The 19352-nt window shown below is 53.6% G+C and overlaps 5 protein-coding genes across 5 annotated transcripts; 2 read left to right on the plus strand and 3 right to left on the minus strand.

Annotated features, from left to right (window-relative positions):
- Nucleotides 1-105: 105 nt before the first annotated feature.
- ASPACDRAFT_56208 (uncharacterized protein) lies at nt 106-7395 on the minus strand (the record flags this gene model as incomplete). The annotated part of the gene is made up of 5 exons (XM_020203099.1): nt 106-2186; nt 2254-3920; nt 3989-4325; nt 4382-5818; nt 5883-7395. 5 exons carry the CDS (start codon nt 7393-7395, stop codon nt 106-108), a joined length of 7035 nt encoding a protein of 2344 aa, XP_020061108.1.
- A 1174-nt stretch (nt 7396-8569) lies between these two features.
- Nucleotides 8570-13174, minus strand: ASPACDRAFT_38328 (ribosome biogenesis protein URB2; the record flags this gene model as incomplete). Its single annotated transcript, XM_020200433.1, has 3 exons — nt 8570-12169; nt 12225-13070; nt 13157-13174. The coding sequence occupies 3 exons, from the start codon at nt 13172-13174 to the stop codon at nt 8570-8572; spliced, it is 4464 nt and encodes a 1487-aa protein (XP_020061109.1).
- A 421-nt stretch (nt 13175-13595) lies between these two features.
- On the plus strand, nt 13596-14566 carry ASPACDRAFT_74340 (MICOS complex subunit MIC10). The gene is made up of 4 exons (XM_020204186.1): nt 13596-13661; nt 13725-13817; nt 14033-14183; nt 14242-14566. The coding sequence occupies exons 2-4, from the start codon at nt 13734-13736 to the stop codon at nt 14289-14291; spliced, it is 285 nt and encodes a 94-aa protein (XP_020061110.1). The 5' UTR covers nt 13596-13661; nt 13725-13733; the 3' UTR covers nt 14292-14566.
- A 135-nt stretch (nt 14567-14701) lies between these two features.
- mac1 (putative copper-activated transcription factor GRISEA) lies at nt 14702-17122 on the minus strand. The gene is made up of 3 exons (XM_020204187.1): nt 16663-17122; nt 16443-16603; nt 14702-16353 (listed from the first exon to the last, which is right to left on the minus strand). The coding sequence occupies exons 1-3, from the start codon at nt 16695-16697 to the stop codon at nt 14915-14917; spliced, it is 1635 nt and encodes a 544-aa protein (XP_020061111.1). The 5' UTR covers nt 16698-17122; the 3' UTR covers nt 14702-14914.
- A 190-nt stretch (nt 17123-17312) lies between these two features.
- On the plus strand, nt 17313-18763 carry ASPACDRAFT_109635 (putative mitochondrial outer membrane protein (Sam35)). The gene is made up of 3 exons (XM_020195409.1): nt 17313-17814; nt 17886-18125; nt 18206-18763. Exons 1-3 carry the CDS (start codon nt 17557-17559, stop codon nt 18599-18601), a joined length of 894 nt encoding a protein of 297 aa, XP_020061112.1. The 5' UTR covers nt 17313-17556; the 3' UTR covers nt 18602-18763.
- Nucleotides 18764-19352: the final 589 nt, after the last annotated feature.

The following is a 19352-nucleotide window of genomic DNA, read 5'->3' on the forward strand; positions in this document are numbered from 1 at the left end:
ATACAGAACATGCGTTCTTGACATCTTCATTCCGAGTATGAGCTTAAACAAAAACGATCAATAATCTACCATCAAGCCATCCTCAAACTATCCCAGCAAGCCGACTCAAACCCCCAAAGCCTCATTCAAAATGTAATGACTGCCTCCCGCACACCGATACCCACCCTCCTGTTTAATCCACTGATACCCGGCAACACAAGCGCCCATAGAACGCAGCTTCCGCTGAATCAGTTGTTCCTTCTTCCTGGCCTGTTCCTCCCCCTCGCGCTGCCTCCGAAGTTCGTCCAGCCTCGCCCGCTTGGCCAGCTCTTCGAGCCGGCGCTGTTCGCGCTGCTTCTTTGCTTCCGCGTCGACTTCGGGGTCCGAAGATCTGGCCGGCGAATCGGAGAGGTCAGAAGGTAGGTCGTTAGCTGCCGTCTCCGCCTCGCGTTCGTCGGCGAGCAACTTCTTGTATCGGTCTTCTGCTGCCTGTGCGGCTTGTCTGTCGCGCTCTAGTCGCTCCCACACCTCATCCGACACCCCATCGTCCCTGGTGATAGCGCCCGAAAGGGTCTCCTCCGGTGCCGGGGTCGCTGGAGGCGCAGCAGATTCTTTCTTGCTTGCGGCTGCTGCGTCCTCGGAGGCTGCAGGCGGGCTGTATGATGTGGTTAGCACCGGAGAGGCTGGCTGCCGACCGAAACCCTGGGATTGGAGTAAATTCAGCGTAGGGTTCCGGGAGACGGACTTGTTTGCTGCGCGTTTGGTGCGCTCAGACAGCATCTTGTCAATCTCCCCGATAATAAGATCCTCGCAGATGACGATCGTCTTGTCTTGCATGGTCATAATTGCGACTCTGAAGATTGATTTCGAGATGGTCTGGATATCACGCGCATTGGCCCAGTTCGCAGTCTGAGTCAGTCGGGTAAATCGGCAGCCTAATTCCTTGGTGAACTCGGCCCGCGGAGACTCCAATGCGTCCAGGTCAAATCGGGTGGTCTTCTGCGAGAAATTGGACTTTTGCGTCTGGAGCAGCTTCGTTAGGAGATGGATGCAAGCATCGGGCGTAAGACTGGCGAACTCAAGTTCCTCCGGGAACCGACTGGTCAGGCCTGGGTTGATGGTCATGAGACGATTGATGTCCTGGTCGTATCCTGCTAGGATGATGATAAGTTTCTGGAAGAACTTGGGCTTGGTGATGCAGTCGACTATCTCATCCATTGCCTCCTGCGCAAATTGCCCTTCGGCGAGTCTGTAGGCCTCGTCGATCAGGAGAACCTTGCCGAGGGATTTCTCGAGCAGCTCCTGTGTCTTAGGGCCGGTGTGACCGATATACTGCCCCACCAAATCCGTTGCTGAGCTTTCGACGACCTCCACGGATGACAGCAAACCCAGGTCGTAGTACACCTGGCCCATTTTTCTGGCGGTGCTTGTCTTGCCGGTTCCTGGAGGCCCCCGGAAAAGGAAGTTAAACGGCACCTGTTCCCTGGGGTCCATCTCAAGCTCACGGAGGTTTTTGACGGTCGAGCGTAAGTCCTCCAGCTTATCGATGATAGCGTCGCAGCCGACGGTGTCTTGGAAGAGCATCCGGATATTCGTTTCGTTTCGTTCTCCCCGATCATACTCGGGGTCCCAGTCCTGAGGCTCCAAGTATTCGAGACCTGGGTTGCCAGTTCCGGCTGACCGTCGCTGTTGCTGTCGGAGCTTGGCGCCATTCAACAGAATGTCAATCTCACCTGCGTTGCCAAAGTGCGGACGGTTGCGAGCACGGGCGAGGATATCCATCGCTACCTTGGCACCCTTGTCGGAGGTGACAAACCCCTGATCTTTCAGCTTGAGATCGAGGATCTGTCGCAGTTCGAGGTCGGAGAAGTCGGCAAAAACAAAGGCATCCTCGGTAGCGAATCGTCTGGATAGCCCTGGATTGACATTCTGAAACATCTGCTTCATTTGCTCCTCATAGCCCAAAAGCAGAACACAGCGATCGTCACCCGGAACGCCCTGCACCTCTGCAACGATTGTGTCGACCACCGCTGTCTTGAATTGGTTGAAGTTGGAGCCGCTTGCGTCGCGAGTTCCACCACCGAACAGCCCATAGGCTTCATCGATGACGAGAACCTTTCCCATTGTTGATGCCAGAATACCTTTGGTATTCTGCTCCGATCCGCCGATGACACTCCCGATGAAGTCTGCTGGGTTCTTCACAATCACTAGAGAACCGTTATCCGCACTGTTAGCCACCTTCTCCACCAACGCTGAAAGCACTATACCACTCACCTTCACCATTCGACAAGTACCCAAGGTCGACAAGAATCTGCCCGTAGAGCTTAGCGACCGTCGTCTTGCCTGTTCCCGGCGACCCAAGGAAGACGCGGTTGAGCGCGAACTCGACCAAAGGCTTCTCTTTCAGCTCGCGCTCGTAGTTCGCCTGCATACTTTCCAACAAAGCGCGGACGGTGTTCTTCACGGATGCCAGACCAATCATATCCTGCAGCTTTCTCCAAGCCGAGCAATCCTGCAACGCTTTCTTGGGCTCGGGACCGAGGAGGTCGTTCTTCGTGAGCAGGAAATCATCAATGGGCGGTTGACTGGGGGACTTGTTCCTTCTTTCGCAGGCCAGTCGTGCTGCCTGGCGCGCCGTGATGCGCGCGAGGACATTTTCCACCGTGCGCGCATTGCCAAAGCCCTCATGGCCCCGTTGACTGCCGATCCGACGCGCAACGATCCGACAATACAGTCCGTCCATCCCGTCCTCGACCTTCATCTTGCCTCGGAACTTCTTGTTGATCTGAAACTCGAGGATCCGACGGAGCTCCAGCTCGGTGTAGTCCTCGAAGACGAGTTCATGCGGGAATCGACTCGGGAGGCCGGGATTGTGAGCGAAGAACTTCTCCATCTGCAGTCGATATCCCGCCAGAATCACGACCACTTTTCCCGTGAGGTTCTCGATCTCGGCCAGCAGGAAGTCAAGGACCTGGGACCCGGGGCCAGTACTCTGCGCTAGCAGCTGGTAAGCCTCGTCGATGAAAAGCACGCCACCGCCCTTGTTGAGGATTTTGTTAATGTGCTTCTCGCAGTCGGACACGCCACCGTTGCCGAGTCGCGATCCGGTGGTCTCGACAATAAAGCTACCGGGGATGATACGCATAGCTGTGAGGAACTTCGCGTAGATACGTGCAACAGTGGTTTTCCCCGTCCCCGGGTTTCCGAGGAGGACGGAGCCGAACTGATCGGCGTGGAGACCAATGTCCTGCCTGACCGCGGTATCGACTTGGGATTTGATGTTGAGGAATTTGGCTTTGCTCTCCAGCCCGATCATCCCCATCAACTGGTCTAGCTCCTCGCTTTTTGCGCCTTCATACCCCTTTTGGTGTACCCATTCCTGCTCAGAGGGAGATAATGCTTGCGTCCCGGTGGGGCTGATCGTGGCCTTCGATGATGGTGATGAGGATGATGATGCTGTTTGGCCGAGATTCTTGCTCCGATCGGGCAGGGTCTGGGGATTCTGACCGGTCTGGTCAGCGTTGACAGCAGATGACGAGTTGTCTCTCTCGCGTTCGGCGCCACGCGTTCTGAGTTGTTCAAGATCCTCGAGGGTTTGCTGGAGAACGCGCTGCCGTTCCTCATCATCCCGCTTTTCTTGCTGGAGTCTTCTCTCCTGGGCGATCTCATCCTGAATTTGGGCTAGCTGACGTGCATATTCCTGCTGCTTGGCTTGTCGCTCTGCGTCGAGGTCCATGTCCCTTTGCCGTCGGCGCTCGGCCTCGCTGTCTTCCTCAGCACAACGACGGCACTGCCCCTTGTGCTGGAAGCATGGTGTCACTTCTTTATGATTGCGGGGGCATATCCAATCGACGCCCATTTGGCACTGCATCTTGGAATGATCTGACAGCTGATGACACTTCTGAGGACAGTCATGCATTCCGCAGTTTAGTTTCGTCCCACTGTCGCGCTGGTTATTAGCCTCCGTCGCTTAAAAACCAGAATCAACAAACCCAGCAAAGCAACTCACCACAGCTGTTCGCACCCTCCATCGGGGCATTTTGCATCAAAGTCGTCAGGCGATTGGAGAACTGCTAGTGTCTTGGGGTGCTGCTCGCATTTTACGGGCAGGCCATCGTACAGGTGTCCGCACGTCTGGAGCTGATCGACAAAAGGCCGCCAAACCCCCTCCCCTGTCTTACTACCCAGAAAAGTGTTCGAATTTCCGACCATGATGAGCACATCTCGAGCGCGAGAGAGGAGCACGTTGAGCCGCTGCGGGGCCGCCATGAAGCCGATGTCTCCGGATTTGTTGCTTCTGGTCAAACTCGCGATGACGATTTCACTCTCCTCACCCTGGTAATTGTCTATGAGCAAGGAGTTAGCAGATACTCTTATCGAACCAAGGGCACTCTTTCTTTACCGATGGTGGACAGCTTAATCGGTCGCTTGATGTGCTGGGCGCTCGCTTGTGTCATCAGTCCTGCACGGACGAGGTCATAGGAGTCCAGGTCATTGAGTATAGGGTCTGTTTCCTTGCGCAGTTCCTCCCGGAGGAGATGAAGTTGACCCAGGTAAGGAGTCAGTACCACCAACTTGTCAGTCCCATACCCTTGCTGGCCGAGATATCGAACGATCCTGAGAACCAGCTGCACCTCGAACGCGTTCTGCTTGCTTGCTTTACCCCCACTGTCGTTCCTGTCAGCCACTCCACCGAAGCTCCCCTCCGGATGGCGATGGTCAATAAAGATGACCCGGTCCTGCAGACCCCTCGGGGCGGGTCGGTTCATCGTCTTGTCGCCGTCCTCAAGCTCAGGGTATGTCAGTCTGCGCACGAGCGAGGAGATTTCAGGCACCATGCGGTGCTGTTTGGCTAAGGTGGAATGCGGGAATCCCGACAAGACCAGTCGCTCGAAGAGTGACCGATTCAGATCGTATCCCGATCCCTTCTCCACCGACAGGCTGTAACTGTTGATCTTGGGTCGCAGTTGCTGGTGGTCGCCGATCATGATCAGCTGCTTAGTGTGGGACCCCAAGGCAGTGAGGACGTGCGACTCGAGAATCTCCCCAGCTTCTTCCAGGAGCACGATGCCCGGGGAGACGGCACCCAGATCTCGAGCATGCATTGCTGCCCCAGTCGTGGTGCATCCGATGATCCGTTTTGACCGGAGGATTTCGCGGGTTGCTTCGCTCCACAGCTCGGCGCGCCTTGCCTCGCAGCTGTCCAATCTGCGCATGAGACTTTGGACATTGGCAATCTGCTCTTCAAGCAGAACTTTGGTCCACGACTCCAGCTTTGTCTGGCGAGTGTCTTTGCTCGTTTGCCACACACCGTTGGCTTGCTCGCTGAGCCGATAGGGGATTGTCGTGGGGTAGTTCTTCCCTTGCACCCAGTGACTGTATAAGTAATGAGAGGTGACTGCCTTGCCGCCTTCACCGACGAGAGTCATCCCCTCGGGGTTATCTGGAGGGGTGAATGCTTCATGATAGTCAGGCTCCTCAAACTCCAGGTATTCAAGGATCGTGTCGGTGTTAATCTTGAAGTTGAAATAGGTGCCAGATGCGCCGTTGAGAGCTTCACGCAAGCCCGTAGCCTTTCCCCTGATCTCATCGAGAATCCGCCACGTAGCCGGGGTCCGCCTATAGCTGGCCTGCTGCTCAGAGAGCTTGAGCGGCGCCGTTCGTGGAGAAGATTTGGAGCCCAGTCGAACGATCGCTGATGAACTAATCCCGACGTCTAGCAGATCTTCCAAGAACTGGTCAAGGGCATGGTTCGTGTAGCACATCACAAGGATAGCCTCTTTACTGTGGTCAAACAGGGCTTTCGCGATGAGAGCACCGACGAACGACTTTCCAGTCCCTAACACCAACAAGTCAGGTCAGCCAGTGGCCACCGCCGTAACAAGGAAAATGTAGTTAGTTACCTGGTGGGCCCTGAATCAAGCTGATCTTCTGCGTGAGGCCGGAGACAAACGACTGCATCTGAGATGCATCGAGGCTGATGGGGTTCTCAGTGGCCAGCACGTCCTGCAGCGTGGTCACACCCTGATCAAGCCCCTCAATCAGTCGTTCATCAATAGTGTGGGATCGGGCGATCTCGCTACCATGTCGGTAGTCCAGTAACTCCTCCGCCAGAGGCAGCTCCGTCTTCTCCTGGAGACGTCTGAGGATGGGCTCGTAGGCGAACACAGCAGTATCGACAAAGACGAACATGAGGTCGCTGTAGAGGGTGAAGTAAGACAGCGTCTTTCTCACGGCCTCATCTCCCACGATCCGCAAGACAATCTGCGGCACGTCCTCGAGAAGATAATCAATTTGCCGATCCACCGTAGCAAAGGAGACGATCTCTTCACCACCACCACTGCCGCGGAGCAGACAGCCAAACGACTGATGGCGCAGATAGCCGCGGTCGCTCTTCAGAAATGCCTTCCGACTCTCCTTGTCCCCGCGGGCTGTCAAAGCCTCCAAGCCTTGCCGGCAGGCGATCACCAGGCCGCACGGGGTCATCCGCTTCTCTGGGCCATTGCATATCTCCTGCAGCGACAAGCCCTTCAGCGCTGTCACCGTCCGACCACCACGCCTCCTCTTCTTCTTTTGCTTCTTCATCGCCTGCAGCTCCTCGCGGATTTCCGAGAGCATGTCCTCGCGCAGCAGCCGGAACTGATTATCGAGATGCCCTGCGGCCCGCTTCTCCACGGGCAGTCGCAGGATCTCGTCCGCGCGCCGATAGAACGGTTTCTTCTCGACCGACCGGCACAACTCGTCGTTGGTGGGATAGATGGCGATCTGACGATAATCGGCGTGGTCATTGTCATGCCGGCCGCCTGGAACGTAGTCGGCGTTCTCCACGGCCGTGCTCGATGCACTGGCCTTGAGTTCCACGACCTGCTTCAGCTTGTGGCCATAGGCGCGGGTTTCCGGGGATCTCGACAACTCCAGCAGCGCGCCACTGTCGACCACGGTCCGGGCATCGTCCACCAAGTCGGCCCTTTCGGTAGCCGCCGTCGCGGTCGCGGGGGTGATGAGACATTCGATCATGAGCCATGCAAAGGCCTGGACCGCCGGCTCGGTGAGGCGTTGGGCGTGGAAGGCCCTCAGGAACGCAGTCCACACCGTGCGCGGCTCGACCACCAGGTCCAGAAGATCGCGCAGATGCTGACCACTGCATAGTGTCTTGACGGAGGGGGCCGCGAGGTACTGCAGAAAGGCAGCCGTGTGCTTGTTCAGGAAGTCCGGGTCGGTGTTGGATCGGATCCCGGCGTGGATGGCGTCTCGGGCAGCGGGGCTGGCGACAAGGCGCTCAACGCATGCTGCGCGGTCATTTTGCTCGGCAATCGCCTCCAGGAGCCGGGTGAAGTGCTCGACGGTCACAACGGGTCGTTTACCCTTCAGGACAAGGTCGAAGTATTTGGCGAGCCGATCAGTACGAGATGCCATCTTGGATGGGCGGCCTTGTAACCGGCTTGAGGTGGTTGAGGGAAGATAAAAGGGAGTTTTTGAAATGAAGACGGAAGAAACAATCGATACCACAGATATATAGCATTTGAACTACAGGTGGCACTGCACAGGCGGATCGTAGAAGCCGCCGTGGACAAGGCTGCGAGTTTCCTGATGCGTTCGTCGTCACTCTCCAACCGATTGCTGCGCCGCTCAGCTAATAAGCGCCCACCGGCCATTCACCCATGTAAAAGAGGCAGATTTAGACAGGCAACGAGATAAACGGAACCTCGCCTGCGCCTCCCTCGCTGCCCACAGTATCAATTTCGTAGGTTGACTTCATGTCATTCACCTGCCTCTTAGCCATAGCTCCTGGGCCAGCATTCAGGAATGAGATAGGTGGCGTAATAAGCATGATATTGCTTTTTACAGGCAGTATATAGGATACAGGCAGAGGTGACTGTCAAGATATAATCCTTATACATCTTGGATAGTGATTCCAGGGCTCTTCAGAACCTACAGATCATTTCAAGTGAGTGGAAGGAAAGACTCGGCTCTGCACCTGAAGCCAGCGGCTTGAGTATCTTTGTTTCGGAGCATCCGTGCCTACCTAGTAACTACCTAGAGTCAATTAACCCCACCTACTATAGCCTATTAAGCTTTGCTTCAAAGCTAAGATAGATTACTAGGTGAACCATAAGATAAACTACGAAATATACTACAGAAATAGTTTGTTAGCGAGTTTCTTCGAAGCATACTATATATATTAGGTGATCCCCTCTGAGAGGTTATTTGAGCTATATCTACAGTGAATTCGAGGGTATACGTTTAACCATGCCGATTCTCAACTACAAGGAAGATTAATCCATATTGCCCATCCCTGACTTCCACCTAATCGACAAGTCCCTAAGAAATCCTGTTAGGTCGTAGTGTTGTAGCAGAGTAGTTGCCACAAGCACAGGCTTGTCGCTTTGTAAATCATTGCAAAATACAATACATGCCATCTATGATCCCTCAAAACAGACCCACTCAGCCAAACCCCGGGACAATGCAAGATAATAAATACACAATAACACGGACACATCACCATGTCATGATCAACAGGCAGAACCACCACCACCACCACCACCACCACCACCACCACCACCATATCATCATCCCATCAGACTCTGACTTAACCCTTATTCCACTTTCCGAACTTCACATAGTCATCATACAGAGCCTTGAACACCGCCCGCCCGGAGACATCTAGTCCCGCATTCAGCGCCCGCATTGTATCGCGCGACATCACGTCGAGCACAGCATACAGACCCGGAATGATTGCCGCCTTCACGTCAGGCGAAAGAGACCCGCGAAGAGCGCTCTGCGTATAATCCTGGATCAAATACTGAAGGTACTGCCCCGCAATGCGCTTGGCCTTCTTCGTCTGATCGGTCAACCCTTCGAAGCCCACGCCAGATTGCGTCGGTCTCGAGACGGCCGAGACCGTCGGGTCGCAAAGGGAGGTTAGAAGACGGGTGAAGTGCACAGCGTGCGATGCCTGTAATGGAGCAAGCCAATAGGGCTGCTGCCCGGATTTCTTATCGTGCAACATGGACCGGCTGCGCTTCTTGGAGCGAGCAAAGAGACAATCCAGCAAGCCACTGATAACAGGATTAATAAGGTGGAAGCGACCGCCGAGTTTTTGACGGTGAAGACCGAGAAGGAGGCCCATAATGCGACAGAGACGGATATAGACAGTTCCAGCGTATGCAGGGTCGATGCAGGGACCGGATTTGGAGGTACACACGGCGATCGTTCCCAACAGGTTGTCGATATTGAACTGCGTGACACAACGCGTGTGGTTACGCAGTATGATATCCAGACACTCAGTAGCGAATGTAAATGGTTCGATGGAGTTGTTCTTAAGTAGAGAATTGGTTGCGTCCGTAAAGACCAACCCCAGTTCGTGGCCAGTTTGGCTTTCCTTGTCTTCAACGGAGGGCAGGGAAGTGATAGCCAAACCAGCGATAAGCAAGTGATACTCGGCATTCTCCCCAACGAAGCCGATTTTGCGAATGTCTTGGATCACCCGGGTCAGTTCGTCCGCCGTCATGGTTCGGAACCTTGCACTGGTGGATCGGATAAAGATTCGCTGCTCTTCGCTATACATGTGTTGCAGGGGAAGGGATTCCGCACACTGGATGACGGGTTGTGTGATGCTCTTCTCGGATCCTCGCCCAGCCAAAACACGTCGTCGAATGAGTCTTCTCAGGGAGGAAGCCGAGTCAACCGACTTCTCAACATAACTCTCAATCCTGGACAAGAACTTTTCAACCTCGGCGTGATCCATCGCAAGGTCTTCAAAGTCCTCTAGCGCGTCGAGGATCTTAATCAGGGTGATGGTGTCCTCCAGCTGCTGCTTCTTGCACTGTGTCTTGACAGACTTGACCTCCGCAACAACCAAGTCAAACACTTTCTTACGGCAAGCGGCAAGCTCGGTTTCATCAAAGACACCCTCAAGTGCCTTCCGATTGAGCCACAACTGAGACAGCGAGATTCTAAGATAGAAGCAATCCATGGAGTCACGGTTCAAGGACTGCAGCTTAAGTGCCTTGGCCGACACTTTGCGATACATCTTCTTGAACAAGCGCTGTCGTTCGGCGTCAGAGAGAACGAGTAACTTGGCGATAACCGCTCGGTGAAGATTTCGGTAAGCCTTCATGATCTGGAGATCGATATCACTTCCTTGCAGAGAGACCGCCTTGGCGACCGTCCAGAGAGGCTCCCAGTTGCTCGTCAGAGCCGCCGTGGACTTCGGCATCTCAGCCAACTTGGCCATCAGAGACAGCATCCCCACAGTAACCTCCGGGGTGCTACCTTCCTGTGCAATCACCTCCTGCAGTAGATCCAGCAAGATCGCTCTCTGACCACGGGTGACAAGCGGGGCAGGGATTCTCTGTAGACTTTCAATGTATAGTCGGCGATTAGGAACGTCTGCCTTGACTCGCTCAGACAGCACTGCAATAAGATCGACCGCAATAGACGGAGCATTGAGAAGGTACTCATGGCAGACGAGGCTTGCCCAAGCCTGAAGATACTTGGAATCGGGATTGACAGTTTCGAGAGTAGATGGCGACGGCTTATACTGTGAAGTTGCCAGGGACAAAACATGTGCAAAGAGAGAGCGTCTGGTTTCAGACTCCACCTGGGGCCATATATCAGGATTCCTGACCAAGCTCAAGAAATAGGCCAACGCAAGTGTGGTGGGCGACGTGAGCGTCTCAATACGTCCGTCCCAAGGAGACTTGATGGACTTGGCGGCATCTTTGCCCGAGATGGACTTTATGAGGGTCGTGACCTCGTTCGTAAACAAGCGGAATTGTTCAGGGTTTGCAGTGGTTTTGATCGCGGTAAGAGCAAACTGAAACGCCTCAAAGCACTCCAGAGGCGCACAAAGCTTTTTCATACGGCCCTGGTGAACACGCTGTATCGACTCTGCAGCCGTAGCAACAAGCTTGATAATGGCAATACCCAGTTCGTTGTCGGTAGACTGTACGTTGTTCTCCAGGAGACTGCGGCCGAGCCGCCACAGCCGCCACCGCCAATGTAACTTCTGTTCGGAAAACAATGTCGATGTCACAGTCTGGATAATGGACGTCAAATCCTCGTTCCTGTCCTCGAAGCTAAGGTCACGGTTTCTGAAGCCAGATTCCAGAATTACAATCTGCGCATAAGCGCCAGGAGAGTGTTGAATTCTACCATCTTCTCCTTTGATCTCCACTGCCGCCGCGCGCATCTGAGCAGCAGAGTGAGCGTAGGTCAGAGGGTTCCGCATTAGCTCGCTGAACTCGTTGCACACGTCATCGTCTTCCCACACAATGAAACGAGTCAATGCCTTTTCCTTATCCTTCGAGCGGGCTTCTTCAACCTCGATAAGCTGCTCGTACCATATCTGCATGAAATTTGGCAGGTCCCGGGCGCCGACAAACCCACGGAGAAGAGGTATCACAATGCCGTTCTTGATCGTCCTATAGCTATCGTCGACATGAGAAACGCCGGTGCGCCAGTGCAAAAGAATTTTCTCCAGTAGAGCGTTGAGCAACTTCTCAGAGTCGTTGAGCCCGGAATTGGGCAAGAAGATGTCGGTACCTAGTTCGATAAGTAAAGCGGTGAGGCTCCACTCCACTTGCGACAGGCCTTCCTTGAGGAGACCAGTATACGCAGCGTGAGTAAGCAATGTATGGAGGGACAGTTTGATGTCTCTAGCAAGAACCACACGAAACAGGCGTTCCAGAATGGCGACAAACTCAGTAAAGTACGCTGTCGTGTTCTCAGACTTCGCGATGGAGTACGCCAGCTCTGCGACTGCGACGAAAAGGGTTTCCAACCAAGGGCCTTCATGGTTCTGTCTTCTGAACGTGTCCCGGGGAACTGTGCGTGCTGCGATGTCGAAAAACTCCGGCAATAGCTCAGCGGTCTTCCACTTGGCTTTTTTCTGGATGCCGGCAATGTCACTGGTGCTCTGGTCTGGATTCTCTGGTGCGCAAAGGAGCGGCCTGAACGTATCCGAGACAGGCTTCACAGGACTCCAATCAGGCTCGTTGGCTGAATAGTCAATGCCGGATCCGCCTCCCTCGAAGAAGCTGGACCGGGCGGGGAGCACCACGTGCAGTGCAATGAGGCGTTCTAGTCCGTGCAGAACGTGGGCTCTTTCGTCGGTGTCCAGACGTATTGAGTTGACGCAGAATTGTAGTCTGAGGGCGCTTTGGAAGCAGTGTTTAGAGAAACATTCCTGGTGAGCAGTCAGCGTTGTGTCTGCCGGATATTAGGCTCCCCACACAACCTACATTACTTAGCCCCTTTTCCGAATCGTCACGACGAGACGACCTCAACTCCCACAGATCAAAAATGGCTGGAAGCACGTAGAGCAAATGCTGTAGGTCCGTTGTCTGCTGCGCATGGAAGAGTTGCGTCGTGATGATGGCAGCGAGCCGGAAGGACTTCTGCAGCGTGCCGGCGACCGATTCGGGCTCCCCCTTAAGAGCGTGCTTCAGATGCGAGCTCGCTACATCGTCAACCCCGGACGTCCGATCGACAAGCATAACCAGGCTATACAGACAGTCCAGCGCGCGGATGAAGGCCACAAAGCAGGAGGTTGGAGTACGGGGCGGGTCGTCGATATCCATAGCATCAGGTTCGTCCGCGCCGGACCTCTTCCTCTTGGTTCCCTTCTTATCGTAGTCGCCATTGCGGTGTGGTGAATCGGCCAAAGTGTGACTGGATTCTGAGCCGGAGTGCAGGAGCTCGGCTGTCCCATCCCCTAATCCGGCCAGCACATCCTCCTCCAGGTCGGCGATAGCATCGTGGACAATTCCGAGGAACTTCTGGTCCTTCAAGGTCGTGGCCAATGTCTTGGGCGGGATTAAATCGATCAACTGTCGTAGTAAGAGGAAGGAGGCCGCATCGACACGATAGTTCTTTCCAGTCCGCAGCCTCTTCAACAACCATCGCAGGACCCATTCCGCTTTGGGGGCAGCATTGTTCTGAAAGTGGGGGGTTCGGTTGATTTCAGGGTGACTGGCACATAGCGCGAGATCTAGGCCGATAATATTCGCAGCGTCGTTGAGCTGTGCGGTGGGAGATGCGGTGCCTTTTTCGAGACGGAGCAGAGCCTCCTGCGACGAACGCGGGCGCTGTACAAAAAAAAGGATGCGATTATTTAGCCGACTTATCTACCTATCAACAAGAAGATAATTTCAGGCGCAAAAGAACGACCTACCTCCGCGACGGAAGGCATCTCGAATTGGAGATGTGAGACAGTCAAGTAACCTGGTCGTTGGAGGATAGTTCAAATCAAGATCGCTTGTCTGACCAGGTCAGGACGAAGCAAACATCGTCCGTATGGAAGAGAAGAAGGAGGAGGAGGGGAGGAGGAGAGGAGAGGGGGTTAGGTTTTTGGATTTGGTGTTCCCGAGATTAATTCTAATTATTATTCGAGAAAAAAGTTGGACTGACGCCAGAGGGAAAAGGCGGCGTGCGGGCGGGCGCCCGGGCGGAATGCTTTCCCTTTCTTTCTTTATTAGCAGCAATTCTTAACCAGTTGGCAAGCCAGCCCCAGCCTAGTTTTTCCGACCGCCTTTCAATTCGGTAGCAGAGCTCGACGTCCGCACCCGATCTTGATCTCGTGTCTGTGTGTGTTATCCCCTCCTCTCCCAACCTTCTTTTCTCCTCCTTGATTTAGCTCTAATTCACTTTCAGGCATCCCCGCCTTTGTCTGTAATTAGGTCTGTGCCGACTGCTAGTTCTCTATATACTCATCAAGAAACACCACTAATACTCAATTGAAGCTTCTCGCAATGGCCGACTCCAACGAACCCCAGCCGGTTGTACCGGTCCCTCGCTCCACTAAGCCCGTCAGCGAGGCCCTACTGAACGAGAAGGTACGCCGACTGATGAGCACTGGCTCAATTTTCTCTTTTCTTCTCCTGCTATTCGGTCAAATCAATGCAAAGGAATCAATGATCCGGCGAAGGCGCATCTCTACCTTGGCGACTGTCCGTTGACATCATCCGGAACACCCTCATACATCGATCTCTGCGAATCAATCCTTGAACACACTAAGCTAATCTTGGGGATCTTCTCTTACGCATTACAGTGGGACCGCGCCATCTCGTCACTCATCATCCGTTCCTCCCTCGGTCTCTCCTTCGGTGTCGTCTTCTCTGTTCTGCTCTTCAAGCGGAGAGCCTGGCCCGCCTGGGTTGGTCTGGGCTTCGGTGCCGGCCGTGCTTGGGAGGAGGCTGACTGTATGTTGTTTCATCACTGAATGACCCAATGGCACGCGCACTGACTGGTTAATTTTAGCTTCCTTCCGTCGGGGTGACTCCCCCATCAGAGATGCTCTGCGTCGGTAGAGCATCCCCGACTCGGCATCTGTTACTGTATGATACCTGTATAGCTGGGAAGGAAATCAAGTCGGCGGTGAGGGCACACAGTGGTGGTGCGGTTTAGAAGGTTCTTCTAGACTTTTCTTTACTTTTAGCATGCAATTTATCGTTGGACCTGTTCGGCTTCTCGGTGCATCTACAGTAGTCAAGGACAAGACCTGGCTTGCTTCTCACGCCTGAGTTGTGTGCTCACATTTAATGTGTGTGCGCAACTCAAACATGTCATAGCCTGGCAAATTGCGCCAGCTCCTCTATCTGTCTATGTGTACTCGGAAATTTTTCAGTCCAGCTCTTGTAAGGCCTGGCTGTTGTGAGTAAGCATAGTCCACCGGTTAAGCTTAAGGATGAGTAACAGATTCACGAGAGGAGTAATGTGTGTCATTTGAAGGCATCAAAAGATCGGGGAAGCAAATACACAATTTTGTCATATACTCTATCGCCGTGTGTACGGATGGGTATCATGATCGATCATCAGTCATTGAAGGACGTTAGCGCCGGTAATATCCCAGCCCGGAGGCCCTGCATGGCAGACGGTCACGGAGGGAGTAGGATTCTGATCTTAGACCAGATTCGAACCAGAAGTGGATATTTCAAAGCATGGAGTGTGAAGGTGCAAAAATATTTTCAAAGGCGGACATCTCGGATATGCCAGGCAGTGCTCCATCAGCCGCGGGGTTTGCGGGGTTGGTATTCTCCCATTGGTGGTTATCGGATGGCATGGAAGCGATTGCGAGACCATTATGTCCACTGTGTGTGAGGCAGCCTTCGCAAGTGCAATCGTTCCCGCACTGGCAACTACCGGTTATGTCTGAGCAAGCACTCGGAAGTCCTATTGGATACTCAAGGGTATAGTACTCCGAGGGCTCCATCATATGCTGATTCGCTATGTAATTTGTGGAAGGAGTTGTGTAGCCACCGCTGAGACTGCCCGGTGTAGCAGACTGGTCGACGAAGGGATGCGTTCCCAGTGGTTGAACAAGATTATCAGATGGGTGGCTGAAGTTGGTATATGAATAGTGCAGCGGAGAAAGCATCGGCTGTTGACCCAACAAAGGAGAGTTTTGACGGCTACTTGGGCTTTCCAGACCTTGTTCTCCATCGTTCAAAGCCACCAATAGTCCCATTTCTCGTACATGTTGTCTGGTGGTGTTATTGAAGGGATGAGAAGCACAGCCAAGACATTGGCAGTTATCACCACAGTAACATTCATGAGTGGCATCATCCTCGTTGGCTGCGGCGGAAGAAAAATCGGAACGTCCCGTCAAGTCTGAGAATTGTGGCTGCTGCATCAACGCTTGGGAAAGCTCGGCATCATTGGAGGACCCGTGAAGTGGCATCTCCAAAGAAGTTGGGGTGTAGTGGGATAAATAGTCAGGAATGATTGATGAGAATGGCTGGTGGCTCTGGGAAAGAGATGATGACAAGGTATGACCTTGCTTCGCTAATTGGGAGTCATGCCAATTGGAGACTTGGTGGTTGGAGAAGGAGGAAAATGGTGTCGCGTTTCCGCTGGAGCTTGATGATTGGGATCCAACCGACTTTGCGGTTTTGATCTCTTTGGAGCATTTACTTTGGGAAGCTGTCTTAGGCTTCGCACAGCAAGAACGCTGGACTTCGGGTGCCGGCGGTGTAATTGGCTGAGGCGCGCGAGTGCAACAACTCTTAGCTTCAGGTATCGTTTTGTCAGAACTGGAAGAATTGTCGGAGACAGGGTTTGCTCCAGTGCCGTTTGATATGTCCGAGTTTTGGTTGGCTGCAAAGAACGATTTGTTGAAATCCAAATCCTGGGGATGGTACGAGATGGAGCGATTGAGAAATGCACTCTCAGTGAGTTGATTCGCAAATACTGGAATAGAATCGAGCGCCTTGGTCAAGGCTTCTGGCGCAGTTTTGATCTGCCGTTTACCGGGCTTCTGCACTTTGCTGGGTGCATTCGATGGCGCTGACGTTGAACCGACGGCCGGAGAAGAGACAGTCCCAGTAGCATCTGCGGGCACTTGATACACTGGTCTGCACAAACAACCGGAACCTGGATCATATCAGCAACCTTGTACGAGCCTTTCAAGAGGCGGGGCGACAATCTAGAATCTTGAGGCAGGCGATTGGGACCGAACTAACCTTTTGGAATGCGGATCATGAAAGCATATGTTTTCTGACAGCTACACGTGCCCTTCGGATGAGGGCATCTGGCGAGAGGTCGACCAGCTTTTGGCACTTTCATCATCATTCTGTCAAAGTGTTGACATTTGGACGACCGATGACCACGAATGCATGGCTCGCTAGTGATATGAAATCAATATTAGCGCAAGGGCGGAATCAACCCGGAGATATGCCATACCACGACCATTTGGCGCCTTCTTCATCGAGGGGCATTTTGAAGCTCAATCCTGCATTCGTCAGGCGTATATTGTAATATGAATCGAGTTCCGCTGACGGCGCGTTCGCTCCCAAGGTAGACTCAGGGACGCAGTAGTTTTACCCCGCCCAGAGGGGTCCGATCGTGCCACGGCTTCCAGTGTACTCTACTCGCGAGGCCTCGGCGCAATCTCAAGAGGGTTAGAGCCACAGGCCTATCCTCAACTCAGGACCAGAAGCAGTATCGAAAAAGGTCAAGCTGATGGCGGTGACCCTTGTGATACTATCGATCTGGTTATTCGATTGATAAGTCGTGAATGATTTTCGAGAAAGTGCGAACTGGTCGATTACTCAGGTAGCGACAGATTCCGGATATGGAGAGTTGGGAGACAATGAAGAGAACAAGCGCCGTGTGATAAGCCCAGGGCCATCGAAACTCCGCTCGTCGCGCTCTGTTGTTCTGTCGTCATCGAACTACAGCCCCGCAAGCAAGAAGGAAGATTCAAAAGAGAGGAAGATGCGGGGGAAATGCGGACGGTGGGCGCGAATGTCAAAGCGAGCAATTCTCGATCGATAAGGATAAGCCGAGACGCCCGCCGCAACCTCAGGCACTCACCCCTCCTTCGGCTTTGGCTTGAGTGCCTTGGTGCCTTAGGCGGTAATCGGCTTGGCACCGGAGTTTATTGTTTCGCAACTATTCCGAGGGCCATCGCGATGCTTTCCGTTGGATACGATTCTGATCCTCCATTTCTCGATTCGCCTCCCTTTAGGCGTAATACACCTTGCTGACTGAAGCTAAAGCTGGGGCCAGCTTACAATCTACCTGAATACTCACCAACATAGCTCATCCTCTGTTTCTTCTGTTGTTCCTCCTCCAATGACCTCGGAACGCCGTGAAGCCCCCGGCCAGGCGCCGGACAATGCCACTGCGGCGGCGCGCGCTCGAGATTTCTTCTCCGTCCCTGCACCAGTCAAGCGCATCTTCGACAAGTTCCCTCTTGTCACTTATCCTGCCAACGATCTTCCGTACTGCTCTTGGTCCAATCGACAGGGAAATCGGTTGTTTGTTTTCACAGATGCCGCCGGCGCTAGGCGTGGGAGGCCGTCTTTCAACCCTCAATGCCTCAAGTGGCAGGTAATTGCATACAACAAGCTTCCCCTCAAGTCTCGCATTGTCGCTCACGATGCTCGTCTGTGGTATTCTAGGCATACCTGCGGTTCGCCGGCATTGATTTCGATATCGTCCCATCCAGCAACCATGCATCACCCACCGGCGCCCTTCCTTTCCTCCTCCCCGCCCTGCCCGTCGGCAACAACGCCCCGATCCCTTCCAGCAAACTCCAAAAATGGGCCATTGAGCAAGTGCACTGTGAGGAGGAGCAACAATTGAACACGCGCTTCGAAGTATATGCATCGTTGCTGGACCACCGGATACGAAATGCCTGGGTATGTGTTTTTAGCGTGTGGTGACAAGCGGAGGCAGGACCCGCACGACTCCTTATGCTAACAGACGACGTTCGTTCCAGCTGTACGCCCTGTACGTTGACAGCGAAAACTTTGACGCCGTTGCGCGACGTCTTTATGTAGACGCGAGCACCACGAACCCCGCCGTCCGGGCCGCTTTGGCATTGCAGCTGCAGCAGGCTGCGCGCGCCGAGCTCCTGAAGACATCGACCTATATCGACGCTGGCGCGCTCGAAGCGGAAGTGGGCGAGGCCTTCGAGGCCCTGTCGACGCTCCTCGGGGACAGCGTGCACTTCTTCGACCGGCCCAATCCGGGCCTATTCGACGCCAGCGTCTTCGCATACACGCACCTGATCCTGGACGAGAAGATGGGCTGGAAGCGCGACCGGCTGGGACAGCTGCTGCGACGCCATGAGAACCTTGTACAACACCGCGAAAGACTGTTGAAGTTCTTCTAGAGCTGTATGACGAAAAGAAAGAAGAAACGATTTTACACCAAACCCACTCTCTGTACCATTTTAACCCCCTCTACCACCCGATCGCCGAGAAGCACGTTTACCTAGCTTACTAGACATAAATTATAGAAATTATTCTCAAGACAAGCCCTGCCCAACCTAGTCAAGCCATTTTTGTGATTATCTGTAACCCATCTTTTGCCCTCTTTCCTTGCTCCATTAACCCAGAACCCATCTACGTCCACCACTTCCCGATTCTCGTCCACCCGATTTTGCATCCACAACAATACATATACTATGTCCACTTCACTACCTACCTTATCTCATCAGCCCAGCCTCTTCCCCCCCTCCGCTCTCCCAGAATTGATATCCCCCTAACCCAGACCAGACAAACTTATCACCCACACCCAGTGATCCATACCCAGTGATCCCTCAAAAAGCAAAACCCCCAATCAACCAATAGCGTAAACAGTAAAACTGAAGCACGAATCCTCCGTACGAACCGAACAAAGTGGCACCGTGCCTAACCGTTACGTTCTCCACTTGACGGGAAAGCCCATTAGCCCCGTGTACCATCCGCAAAGGAGAAAGATAACGCATCCATCCACCATGTCCATCCCTGCCCCTGCCCCCAACAAGCCATAGGTCGTGTACAACTGCGTGAGCAATGATCCGACCTGATATTACGAGAAGTCCCTCATGTGTACACCACAACGGCACCTCTGGAAGAATAATTGGAAGAATCGTACAGTCA

This window comes from Aspergillus aculeatus, assembly GCF_001890905.1.
Source record: "Aspergillus aculeatus ATCC 16872 unplaced genomic scaffold ASPACscaffold_1, whole genome shotgun sequence".
Classification (NCBI taxonomy): Eukaryota; Fungi; Ascomycota; class Eurotiomycetes; order Eurotiales; family Aspergillaceae; genus Aspergillus; species Aspergillus aculeatus.

Bases quoted from the DNA above. Each gene is read 5' to 3' on its own strand.
- ASPACDRAFT_74340 (XM_020204186.1), top strand. From the start codon at position 13,734: ATGGCCGACTCCAACGAACCCCAGCCGGTTGTACCGGTCCCTCGCTCC. The intron at 13,818-14,032 runs GTACGCCGACTG...TACGCATTACAG, and splicing joins AGGCCCTACTGAACGAGAAG to TGGGACCGCGCCATCTCGTC. The intron at 14,184-14,241 runs GTATGTTGTTTC...GGTTAATTTTAG, and splicing joins TGCTTGGGAGGAGGCTGACT to CTTCCTTCCGTCGGGGTGAC.
- mac1 (XM_020204187.1), bottom strand. From the start codon at position 16,697: ATGCCCCTCGATGAAGAAGGCGCCAAATGGTCGTG. The intron at 16,604-16,662 runs GTATGGCATATC...TCATATCACTAG, and splicing joins GAAGGCGCCAAATGGTCGTG to CGAGCCATGCATTCGTGGTC. The intron at 16,354-16,442 runs GTTAGTTCGGTC...GATATGATCCAG, and splicing joins CATGATCCGCATTCCAAAAG to GTTCCGGTTGTTTGTGCAGA.
- ASPACDRAFT_109635 (XM_020195409.1), top strand. From the start codon at position 17,557: ATGACCTCGGAACGCCGTGAAGCCCCCGGCCAGGCGCCGGACAATGCC. The intron at 17,815-17,885 runs GTAATTGCATAC...GTGGTATTCTAG, and splicing joins CTCAATGCCTCAAGTGGCAG to GCATACCTGCGGTTCGCCGG. The intron at 18,126-18,205 runs GTATGTGTTTTT...CGTTCGTTCCAG, and splicing joins ACCGGATACGAAATGCCTGG to CTGTACGCCCTGTACGTTGA.